Genomic DNA, 12,629 nt, shown 5'->3' with positions numbered 1-12,629 from the left:
CAATGATAAACATCTACCGTAATAAAAGACGAAATGCCAGAATATAAGAGAATATAAAATAACCTGCATCAACTGTACAAAAAACACCAAAAAATCTCTGCATGAATTGGAAAGTATTGTGGATTTTCTCTGATTAAAGGTAGAGTATGTAACTATTATTAAAAATATGTTTCTTTGTCAAAACTGCCACCATGTCATAAAAGTATAATAATCTGTGAAAGATCGGTCTCCTCCACTTCGTCCCTGGGATGCAAAAAATGCAAAAACAACCAATCAGAGCCAGGAGGAGGGTCTTAGCGCTGTCACTCATCTCATGTACTCGCTACTAAATGTGGCAGAGAAACAGACATTTGTAGGAAAACTGTACATCTGCCGTCATCAGTGGTCATGCTAACTAACTAGCATAAGCATTGGCAGGCTATGCTAGCTGCAGAGTAGCAAACAGCGAGAGGATTAGGGAGAATGAGCCTGATTTGATTGACAACGCTAAGACCCGCCTCCTGGCTGATTGGCTGCTTCTTATCACCACTGGGCAAACTGGGAAAAGGCAGAGGCTGTTTTTTCAGATTATCTTTCTCAGAACATGCTGCCACAACATGGTGACAGTTTTAACAAATAAAGCAACATATTTCTTATTAAAGTTGCATACTGCAGCTTTCAGTGCCTCACGGCTGCAATGGTTTGAGGTACAACTCCCTCAGCTATACGCAAAAAATTATTTTGATTCGTTTCCTTTATGCAATCAATACTCTGAGTCTTTCCATAGCAACATCATGAGACCAAAAAGTGAATTAAATACGTTTGGTTCCTCACACGTGCATCCATCTTTCAAATAACACACATATTTATAAATTTTCTATTGTCATTTGCAGAAATACAAAAATTGTACACAAGAGTTGCACTACTTCAACATAATTTTACTCAAGTTAAAAATCGTTGTCCAAGAAATTACTCAAGTAAAAAAAAAGTATCCAGTGAAAGGTTTGCTCCAGTACTGAGTAACTGATCAAATTATCAATAATTTAATGTTTACAAATTACATCATCAGATTGACCAAAACATAAAGTTAAATGTAAATTTTGGTCTTTTAAGGAACAAAAATGACAATTTATACAAGTAACCAAAAATAACAAAATCAGGCAAAATTACATTTTTCCAAATCACTTTCAATAAAAAAACTGATTAAACTAACAAAATCTGCAGGTCTGCGTGTGTCTGGTGTTTTTTTGGCTAAAACATGTTTTTCATTCAGTGGGCAAAGAAATCCAGAAATTTTACTCAAGAGTAAAAATACTTCATAAGTAAAAAGTACAGAATAGTAAAAAAGTACAGAATAGTAAAAATACTTTTTTTTTTCTTAAGTAAATGTAGTTAGTACCAACTCGGCATTTGAGGAAACATCAAGAGGAAAATGCAACACACTCATTTTTTTCCCTATAAACTCTAAGAAAGCTCTAAAATACTTACCTCCCTTCTTCAACATCCTGCTGCAGTTGGTGTTTCTAAATTAAGTGTTAAAGCAGCCGACGGCCTGCAGGGCTAAAATAACAGCCGTCTGCTAGATAAAACCTCTTGTCGGGTATTTGTGGCTGCGTCTTGCGGACAGGAGAGAAGGTGAGGAAAGAAAGACAAGCAGACGCGTTTCTGGTCTCTCAGCGCTTGGCCAGCCAGCACCAAGAGAAGACCCTGCTTCTGCGAGGAGCTGCCTTGAGCACGTTTATTTACAATTCACAAAAAACAGGTGTCTCTTCCAAACACTGTTCAAGCATTTCATAGTAAGTAAGTAAGTAAGTAAGTGTGTTCAACCGACAAACTACTTCCTGTCCTTTACTAGCTCTCAGTCTTTGGCTTTCCAGGAGTTAAAACTCGCCACACATACAGGCTTTCTGTCAAGGTGCAAAGCTCAGAGTATTTACAGCACATCGTACAAATTAGATTTCTTTTCAAAATAAAAGTTTCAGGGGGGGGGTTAAATATCTTTAAATACATTTTCTACATCTTATGTCCAGTTTATGGCTTCAAAACAAGAACATGTTGAGTTGTGCGCTGGCTGCATTGCGGCTAGCTGAGGCGTGCATCAGTAATTTCCTCATCCTGCGAGCGGTTTTGTTACTAAATTGGATAAAATATCTGCCTGTGAGTGCTACTGTAGTGCAAGTACAAAATACTGACAAAAATAAAGACTCTCATCACCTTTTTTGTGGGATATACATAAATACAGTGTTTAAAACTCACTTAGGAAGAATGCAATGTGCCAGACCGAATGGATCCTGAAGACAGACAGAGAGAACGTTTTTCAAAGTCAGGTAGGGCCGGGCCGGCGTATCGACGACCATTAAACGATTAAACAGCATCATGGTTTAAACCAGCGGTCTGCAACCTGCGGCTCCGGACCCAGAAGTGGCCCTGTAGGCCTTTCACAGCGGCTCTTAACTCCAGTTAATGTATTTAAATAAAGACACAACAAATGCAGCTTTTCAGAGTTTTTTTGATGAAATTATTTCCTAAATATCAGGAAAAGGACTTCAAATCAACCAGGAACAAGTTTGAGGTTTTTTAGTAATTTATTGGTTTATAAAGTAGCATTTTGTTCCGTTTTCTCTTTTTTTGTAACGCTAATTCACCAAAATAAAGTGAATTTAAGTTAGAAACTATGAATTTTTTCAAAATCAGATTTAAAGTCTAAAATTGTGACTTCAATTTCAATCTCAGCATAGAGATATTAGGTATAACTATGTAAACTTAATAAATTATCGAGGAGTTTTGGGTAGAATATTTTTACAAATAGATTTATTTACATTTTAAATGCAAAATGTATTTTGTTTGTATGGTTTTGTTTTTCAGTGAATTACTAAACTAGTTGATGATTTGAATCATTTCAGCCCTAATGAGTCGTTTTATAAACTGATAAAATTATATTATTGAATCAGAAAAAAGCATTTATATCATGTTTTGTGTTAAAGCCGTGACACCACAACACCAAGCGTCTCTCGCTGGCCCATTCCTTTTGCCAGTGATCATTTCTCTCTGTCGGCTCCACACTGATATTTTTCCTGTTTTCACTTCTTTATTTTTTGCTCTGAACTGTTCGACTTCCAGCCACCTGCTAATAACATTCAAAAATGTGCAAAAACGGGTCAAACTCAAACGCTCTCCTTCTCAGCGTTTCCAGGGTCGTTTCTGTTGCAGCTGTGCAACACTGCGCCCTCTGGTGGTCAGAAAATAGCAGCACCTTTTACATCCTATACATGTGCGTGATGTTTCCTGTTTTTCTTTAAAAAGCCACTTAGGAGATGCTCATCAAGCTGAGCGCTAGAATAAAACACAGCTGGAGTCACAACTTCCTGCTTCCTCCAGGTGCCGAGTTGAACTCAACTTGAAGGTCAACTTGCCTTCCCTGGGCTTTCATATGAACTACACATTATTTCTGTAAACAAAATAAAGTTGACTTTTTTTGCACTAAGAACCTTAACCCGCCTTCGTTTGTGAACCGAATGCGATGCTGAGGATCCATTAGCAACACCAGATGTGGTTCATTTGTCTCCGTCCCGATCGCCACGCAGCCTCTTCTCGTGCTGCCGCTTCGTGATGATGTACTTGAAGAACTCGTAGACCGACCAGCTGATGGCGGTGGAAGGCATCTGGTAGATGACTCTGGCCTGGACGCCTTTAAAGAACGCCGGCACGCCTCCGGTCCGGTACACAGTCCGGAACGCCTCGCTCAGCCCGGAGATGTAGCGGCTCTCCGGACCCGAGGCCGCCGCCGCCGCTCCAGCTGGGATCACATGGACGGCCTGAGCTTCCTGCGTGTTGAGCAGCGTCTTACAGACGTCGAGGGGAGTGGTGACGGCGGCAGCCAGGGCGCCGGCGAGAGCGCCCGACACGACGTGCGAGGACGGGTTGTACTGTCTGTGCGGGTTCAGCAGCTCCTGCAGATACTCGTAGGTCATGAAGTGCAGCGCCTGGAACGGCACGTTCATGGTCAGCTGCGTGGTGTAGCTGCGGTAGAAGGCTGCCGGACCCTCCTGTCTCAGCAGAGAGCCCATGCAGTCCAGAACGCCGCGGTAGGGCGAGTTGAACATCTGCATCCGCTGCTTTACAACTGAGGAGGGATGTTGGAAATGACAGGATTTATAAGATTCTCCGGGCCAGGAAGGAAAGAGAAACACAACCACTACACACTCCGTCTCATCACAAACACAAACTTTAACACGTTTGTCTGATTTTATGTGACAGACGGAAAAATACACAGAATGAAAGCAAACTACGGGTGCACCGATTCCTTTTTTCTGGCCGATCTTTACAGAGCACGACCTGCCGATTTTCCAGTTTTTGTCTGAAATGTTGCTAAATATAGTAATAAAGTTGCTGAGTTGGATACATTAAATATTGTTAACTGCTAAGGTGCAGACATGACCTGGCAGGCTGGTCTGTCAGTCAAACCGCTCCAACAGAAAAGCAGAAGGAGAAAGCGTCTGATTTGATTTGCTGAGGTAGATAAGATCAGCTTCACATGTAATTATCAGCCGATCATCGATTTCCCAAAATTAAGAAAATCAGTTCACCAAAACTAATACCGTCTGCTTAGACCTTCTTTTACTGTTTTGGTGCTGATCTTAAGGATGGCCAGCAGAGGGCGCCACTGGTCATTCTTACGCAGAGTCAGCTGATACAGAAACAAAGATGGCTGCGTGCAATTCCAGAACAGAAAAGAGAAACGGTTCAAACTATACGACTGAGAATTAGGGCCATTGTAGATAGAAAAAAGAAAAAAAAAACTTTTAAAAATAGGAAATTTAAGCCAAAAATTCCCAGTTATTTTCTAGAAGAAACGTGGAAATATTAAAAGTTTCGAAAGTTGAAAAGACACTTTGAAGTAGTATGTGTGTCATGTAAACAAAAAGAGGCTGAAATTGATTTTTACCTTCAGCTGGGTTCATGATGGCGTCATGTAGAACAGTAGCTGCACAACCTGCTACACCTACAAATCATAAACAAATACGATGAATCTCCCTCCATAATATCTGAAATTAAAGTAAAAATGTAACTTTCTGGATAATCTCACCGTTTGCAAAGTGGCTGTTTGCGCCCGGATGAACTGCGTCGCTGAGTGAAAACTTTATTTTCTCGTAGCAAGCGAAGTAAAGAGCGTGTGCGGGTCCGGCCCCCACGGCCAGCACGTTGACCCCCCTGATGGGGCGCCACAGCCCCTCTGTCCGTACGATCTGCTGCAGGGCGTCCATCACGTTCCGGTAGCGCGCCCCCGGCTCCGGGTGCAAACTCTGCATACGGGTCTGCAGAAAAACACAACAAACACGTACAGATTAGCTGCTGCTGTAGGGAAAGTACTGCTCTTTTTAAATGTACTTACAGATTCGTTCAATAAGCAGAAGAATATTATTGGAAAGTCCACTCATTTCAGGAACTTTATCAATAGATTGAGGTTTTCCAGCCTTTATTTGTGTTAATTATGTTTTTCTGCTACAGTTAAAGAAAACATGACATTTAAATTAGGTTAGACAAAACAACAACAACAAAATACCATCTTTACGGTTATTTTCAAAAGGTGCTTTTAATCTGACAGATGAGCCTCACATGTTGGCACATTTTAATTTATTGAATGACTGTATTCTGATATTTTTTGTCAAACCGCTTTAGAGATTAATAATGTGTAAAATATTTCAGAAGCCCTGATCTTTTTACTCTTAAAACAGAGACCAAGACAAAAAAAAAACAGGGTCAAAGCGCCAGCCCTCCTACAAAATACCCATAATTATTTCACTTTATTTTAATTGAATTAATAAATACAGAGTGATATAATCATGATGCACATTTATTGTGAAATGTTATAATTGAATTTTATCATTTGAAAGGTATATTTAAATATTTAATAGCATATTTATTGGTACATTTATTTCATAGTACATTCACATTTTATTACTTTAAGTATATTGTTATTTATTTAGTTTTTCCCCCCTGTTTTGGTCCTAAATAAACCTCAAGGGTCACATTACATCACAATGAATCTGAAAATCAACCAAACGGCTTTACATTACGTCTGTACATCTGTTCATACCAACTTTAAAATGCTGTTTAATACAGAATCTGATTTTGGCTCCTATAATGAAAGAGCCTGAATCCAGACCTGTACAATGCCGCCCCCTGCTGGCCTGAATTACACATCTCTTTATACGAGAAGATTTGAAGCACTTGGGATTGTTGTTCAGATTTAGACTGAATCTTTAATCAGTAAAAATAATTAAATTGAACCTTTATTAAACTTTTCTTTTGCGTCTACATTTATTTCCGCTTCTTCGTTCTGATTCTTACATGAACTTTAGGGTTAGTTGCTCTGGACCCCCCTAAGAAAACACACGTTCCGACGTTCGTGGTCTAAAAGCACAAAAGGTTAAAGTCCCGACCTAAAAACATACTGAGCTGTATCATCATGTGTTAAAACATTTTCGAAACGTCATCGCTAATCAGTGACTTCTGCTATCAAACCAGTGACCTGTGAGTTACTTTTGATTCACAGGTAGCAACTGAACCAGGTCAAAGGGCTCTGGTCAGCATTTATAGTCCAGGCTGAAATATGAAATATGCTGCATTGTGTTTCTTCTGCATTGATGCACACTTCAAACAGTCCGTGTGACTGTTAAAAATCAACTGATCATTTCTTTGCAAGAACAGAATCAAACCTGGATTGAAGGAGACTTTTCTGTCCACACCCTGCAGCGACTATCAGAGCAGCCGTTCAATTACGTAAAAGCAACCTGGAGATACGACCAGCAGGTGCATCAGGAAAGGAACCGAAGTGTTCAGACTGACACATCTCAGACGCCATCACACCGGTTTCCTCGTTACTGCTTAATCGTTGCAGCAGAAATACTACAAATGTTCATCAAACACGGCAGAAAAAGTTTCCACCTCCTCAGACGTTAATGGGTCGTTTACAACCACCTGGAGCTGCAAGAAGCACTGCAGGCTTATTTATCACTCATTACTGTATGATACCATTAGTTTGAACTACTTACACACTAGTGTAAGGCTGAAACAATTAATCAGATTAATTGACTGAAAGAATGATCAACTAATTCAGCAATTGGTTTATCTGTTACTGGAGTATCCAGAGTCAAAGAAGGCCATCTTCTGAAAATAAAACATTCAGAGCAGAATATAAGGCAACAAATATATACTTAAGATTGCCTGTAAATACTAGAGGTGTGCTTATCGATCGGCCACCGATCATAATCTGCCGATTTCCGTGAAAAAATGTATGATCGGTGATTGGCGATCATTGGCTCTTGTTGCCGATACCGATCACCTCATTTCTCAGCCTGCCTGTGCAGCTGGTCTCCTCTTTTCTTCACTCTGCACAAACGCGCAGCAACAAATCCTAAGGGATGTGGAGCTATAACACGCACTGAGTGAATGGGGAAGTTTGCGTGTTGCGGCGGAAAATTGAAGCAAGTCAAAACGCATCAACACGACGAAGCTAATACGACATAAAAACAGCGCCATACTTGACAGAGTTTGGCTACATCGAGGCTCACTGCAGTAAAAAGACATATGGAGGATCAGATAGCAGGTAAAGCAGCGCACAGCTACAAACACTCACCCGGATTAGCATGACGGTCAGAAAGCTAAACAAATGACCAGCAAAATTATTTAAGTCTTCGAGCTGCGATGTAAGACGCTGGTTCTGCTCTCGCTGTTGAACAGCTGCTACGCTACAGGTAGTAATATTTGACAGACGGAGCGCCGCTTCTGCTCCACCTGGTAGTGACTCTCACACCGAACCTCTGCTTAAAGCTGCAGCATCTAACCTAAAAAAATGTATTTTACATACGTATTAAAACTTTTGCTGTCCTAACATGAGACAGATAATCTCTAAAAAATAATCGATCTCCTCCCTGCTCTGCATAATTACTCCACTCAGTCAGAAACAGCCAATCAAAGCTAGCAGTAATCAGCTAGCCGCCATGCTAACAGGAAGTTTTCATTCAGTAACTCTGGATTGTTTATTGTAATGGATCCTGTAATGGATCCTGTATTTGCCTTTGAATATTAAGTTTAATACTTGAATTTCTTTGGCAATGTTGAGAGGTTTTATTTTGGCTCTTTGCATTATTTAGCCTCTTCAGAGCCTCCATATGTTATCAGTCTGTTAAAGATAGTATTATCGATAGGAGTACAATTTGCAGAATGCCTGTTTAGTTTTCTTCTTGGAAAAAGTTACTAAAAACAAGTTTTTGTCTAAATTAAGGTGAATTTATGGTTCCTTTTTCCACATAATGTAACCGGTAGTGCCAATTACGTGATCGGTATCGGCCCTCATGGGTGATCGGAATCAGCAGGAAAAAACCTGATCGGCACATCTCTAGTAAAATATGTTTTAGTCAAAACTCAAAGTGGCAAAGTTTTAGCTTCACTCAGTTCAGAATTACTAAAAGAATGCCATGTCATTACATTTTAGGAAAATCTACACTAAACATCTTTAGTGTAGATATTTTACACTAAAATATCTTTTAGTGTAAAAGAAAAACATGACAGCAGCATCGTGAGCACACATGGATACCCAGGATCCATGTATTTCTGAACATTAATGAAAATTTTTTTCTGCAAATATTGACTAAAAATGTTTAACTTCTCTAATCTTTCAAAACAGGACATAAAAACCTCTGATTTGTTCTATAATTCAAAGTTTAGTGGAAGCACATTTAGAAGCCAATTCACAGAAATACTTCTGTCCTAATCAGTTTCCCTCATGATGAACTTTAACCTGTTAACACTGGTTCAGTTCGTCGCCGTTTGGCAGACGGGTTCGTGAACAATCAGATCAAGGTCTGAACTTTGAACTGTTGCAACACCCAGATTACCGTACATTTTTTCCTCAGACATTTTGTTCTACATTTGCTGATGATAGCGGCATCATCGTCATTATAAATGACTTAACAGCTGGAAAAACAGTGAAAATGTAGGAAAACGGGTCTGAATCACACATCTCCCATGTGAGCAGTGGAAATAATCAGATCTGTGGTTTTTTTCCCCTCTTCTAAGAACAGCTGGAAAGCATGCGAGGACTGACGTGGATTTCCAACACTACAGCAAATTATTGCATACTTCTTTACAAAGTGGATAAAAAACAAAATAAAAACAGAAGTTAGAGATTCAGGACATGTTTGTCACCTGTTGCAAAGTGTTTCACCTCTTAGTTTCATCACTGATATTCAGACAAACAAGTTAAAGCATCGAGGCAGAGTTAAAATTAATAGCTGTGTTTAGGTGACAATTGTCATAAAGACCTTTGTTGACAATTAAAAGATACAGTAAATGTTAAAACTTACTATTATTACTCATTAAAAGTGCAATTCTTCACATGTAACATGCTCTGAAGACGTAGTCTAAGTAAAATGTTACTCAAAATAAACATTTTCAAATCACTTTAATGAGATTAATTAGTACAGAGATCAGTAGGCTACTCATATTAGCAAGTAGTAAACTGTGGGTTACTCAGGTGCTTCCTTATAAGAGAAATGCTCAAACAAAAGATGACTTTAATTATTTTAGAAATTTAAAAAAGCCTCTAGAGCACAATATTTTTGTTTCACCCAGTCTCACAGTTAAGTATAATCTGAGCTAATCTAGTCAATAATTTAGGCAAAGTAACAAACATCTTTAAAATTCAATAAAGCTAATTACTTAGCCAAACACAATGATCTCTGAAGGCACAAAGAAACTGATAAAATTAGAAAAATGCAATTAACTACAGATAAATTCCCAGTTAGAGGGCAGGGTGTTCACAGCGTAAGACAACAGGAAACTAAAACCCTAAAACGGAGCAGCCACGGCCAACAGGAAGCTTCTTTGTGGAGTTTTACGGTAAAACACGTCCGACTGATTTCCTTAAACCGTAAAGATGATTAAAAAGAAGATTATTAGGGAGGAACTTCCTCATTCTGCTTCAATGTTAAAATAACTTTTATGTCTCATTTAAAGTTTCAGCTACAGAAAAATGTTTATAATTTCCGTTTTTTCACCAAACTATTTTTTTCAGCTTAGAAATCGAAAGTTGATAAACAGTTTGCATGATTTTTGCACTATGCGGTTTAATGGCGTCCAAATAGACATTTTCAGCATTGTAAGTATTTTTCTTTTAGACTTTTAGTGGACAAAAAACACATAAGTTACTATAATGATAAAATAAATTAGAGAGCATTTAAGCGAGCAGTCGAAAGTTTTCTACAGATTTGTGAATCATAAAATTGATGCACCAAAGCACATCAATCAATACACCGTAAATATTGGGGGAAAAAGTTTGAGGCAATTCAGCCAAAAACAAATAGTAACATTAAGATAACTTGAATGTCAACACATTTATAGTTCTGTACAATAACCAACATTAAACAGCTGCCCGTCACTTCTAACACTAATATCACATGTTTGAAAGGTCAAAAAGATCAATTTTATTCATGGACCCACAACAAAAAGAAGAGATGTTTAGTTTTTTACGAAAGCTTTTCTAATATGTAATCAAGGCGACAGATAGCAGGATCAATTTGGAGGCATTGCAAAGTGGCCTGCAACACCTCTAGGAAATCTGTCTCCTAAGCATCTTTGCTTCAAATGTATTCATAGAACATAAATCAACTCAATGTCTAAACATGCTGGGCAATGGACAGAAATAGTCCAAGTGCTGTTTTAAGTGATATAAATTGCTTGAAGCAGTAATTAATGAAATTGCCCTTTTCATTTTCTCACAAGTTGTTTAAAATAACTGCACAGCAACAGACTTAAATAATCAAATGATGACTAATTTTGGAGAATTTATGCAGCTGGAGTCTCCACTGTGTCTAGAGGCTGCTTATTCAATCCCAGTTACCCAATACAACCTCTGTCTATCTCGTCACATTGGACTTTCCAGATTAGCTTCCCTGTTGTGTAAAAGGGTGTTCATAATCTGATCAGTTTTAATAGGCTCCAACCTCAGAAATAAAACCGAAACCAAATTCCCCCCGTTATGTACTTACACGAATTTCACTTGAAAATAATTAAATGGCAAAAAGTTGTATTTAACTTAAAATGCTGTATGCGTGTGCACAGTGAGCAATTTGATTTCAAGCAGGGTTTAGAGAGGCTGATAAAAGATTTAAGCTGGAGATGGAACATTACATTACATACAACATTACATACATGTTGGAGGACAGACATTTAGTGACTGCTAATGATCATTAAACGTCATAAACTACAACAATTAGCATTTTTACCGCATACTAGTGGTTTAAATTGCTTTTAAAAACATAAATTTCTTCTCCTGTGTTTCGTTTTATGCGTCATACGGTTAGCTGACCTCAGTTAGCAAGGTTGCATCGGTTAGCTTAGAAGCTAACTAACAACTAAGCAGGCTTGTTTTGCGGCCTACACCGACTCCAGCTTTACGCAACCGCGGGGACTGCGCACAGCGTGACATAACGAACTCCCCAAAAAGTTTCAAGATACACTATATTTTGTTAATAATTGTTGTGGTACCTTGACACAGTCGACAGGATACATAAGACAGTGCTCCATGATTCCAGCCACAGCTCCAGCCAGCATGTGTGTGCTGCTAGCTGCTCCTTGAGGCAGTCCTTCATAGTCTGCTTCTGGCTCAACGGAGGCCGAGGGCTCGGGAGTTGCTCGGTGCAACATGGAGATAAAATCCGGCTCCCCCGTCATTCTCGGAGTGAAGGTCCCGACAAAGCCCCCCGTGGCATCCAAGACGCTGTTGCCAAGAATCCCAAATCCCGTCGCGGCTATAGTACCCGTGACCCGCCTTTCAACAGCTGGCGATTCCAGGGTCGAGGAGGGGACAAACCCGTCCGCTTCCATTACGCAGGCGAACGTGTTAAATCCGTTAGATGTGTTTGTACCGAGAACACCGGAGGGCCTACTGTTGATGTAATGTTCCCGGTTGTTCACCTCCTCGTCCCCGCCGGCCGGCGGTTAAGGCAGACACTTGGCGGCAGCTGAAAAGATCCGGGAATTAGAATGTTGATCGGCGTGACCATCCCCAAAAACGAATCTTATTGGATAAGATTTCTGTCAATATTTAGATAACTCAATTCGATTGGGTAAGTAGGCGGGGCTTTAAAAAGTGGGCGTTGACGGTTTTGTAACAGTGGGATGTCACGGTTTTTGCATGTCCCGTATAATAATATTGAATCCTTCCATGTTGCAGGAGCAGATCTATGAAACTTGAAGGTGGAGGCGGTGCAGCGCCGCCCATGTAAATCTTCCCATGTAAAACATCTTCAAGAATATAGGATGTAAAATTATTCCAAACAGAATAACTACTTACTAGAAAAATGAATAAAATAATTTCACTTACACAGATAAAATTATTTCACTTTTATGTCAGACAATTTCTCTGACCTGGATTGCTGTTATGTTCTGTTCATTGTGTTATTTCCCTGCAGGAAGCTCATTGGTGGCGCACTGCCTCTGTTGCTGAAGCACATGATCATACAACTTATATTTCAAAATGCTAAATAACATTAGCATTAACCGCTGTCATTTCTCTTGTAGACTGGAGTTATTTAAAGACAAAGGCAGACCATTTGGCCTTGGGCTTCTTTCTGACGAGCCATTAG

General features: G+C 39.4%; 1 protein-coding gene across 1 annotated transcript; it reads right to left on the bottom strand.

Moving 5' to 3' along the window:
* Positions 1-1,641: 1,641 nt before the first annotated feature.
* On the bottom strand, positions 1,642-12,025 carry LOC103470085 (mitoferrin-2-like). Its single transcript, XM_008418237.2, has 4 exons — positions 11,530-12,025; positions 5,066-5,294; positions 4,925-4,981; positions 1,642-4,102 (listed from the first exon to the last, which is right to left on the bottom strand). The coding sequence occupies exons 1-4, from the start codon at positions 11,866-11,868 to the stop codon at positions 3,534-3,536; spliced, it is 1,194 nt and encodes a 397-aa protein (XP_008416459.1). The 5' UTR covers positions 11,869-12,025; the 3' UTR covers positions 1,642-3,533.
* Between the last annotated feature and the right edge of the window lie 604 nt (positions 12,026-12,629).

Source organism: Poecilia reticulata, linkage group LG1 (assembly GCF_000633615.1).
Source record: "Poecilia reticulata strain Guanapo linkage group LG1, Guppy_female_1.0+MT, whole genome shotgun sequence".
In the NCBI taxonomy this organism is placed as follows: domain Eukaryota; kingdom Metazoa; phylum Chordata; class Actinopteri; order Cyprinodontiformes; family Poeciliidae; genus Poecilia; species Poecilia reticulata.
The sequence above is the reverse complement of the archived record's forward strand: the minus strand, read 5'-3'. Positions and strand labels throughout refer to the sequence as shown.

Excerpts from the sequence above, each read along its gene's own strand:
- LOC103470085 (XM_008418237.2), bottom strand. The coding sequence starts at position 11,868 with ATGGAAGCGGACGGGTTTGTCCCCTCCTCGACCCTGGAATCGCCAGCT. Across the intron at positions 4,982-5,065 it reads AAACAGCCACTTTGCAAACG|GTGTAGCAGGTTGTGCAGCT; the intron begins GTGAGATTATCC and ends TATGATTTGTAG. Across the intron at positions 4,103-4,924 it reads CATCATGAACCCAGCTGAAG|TTGTAAAGCAGCGGATGCAG; the intron begins GTAAAAATCAAT and ends ATCCCTCCTCAG.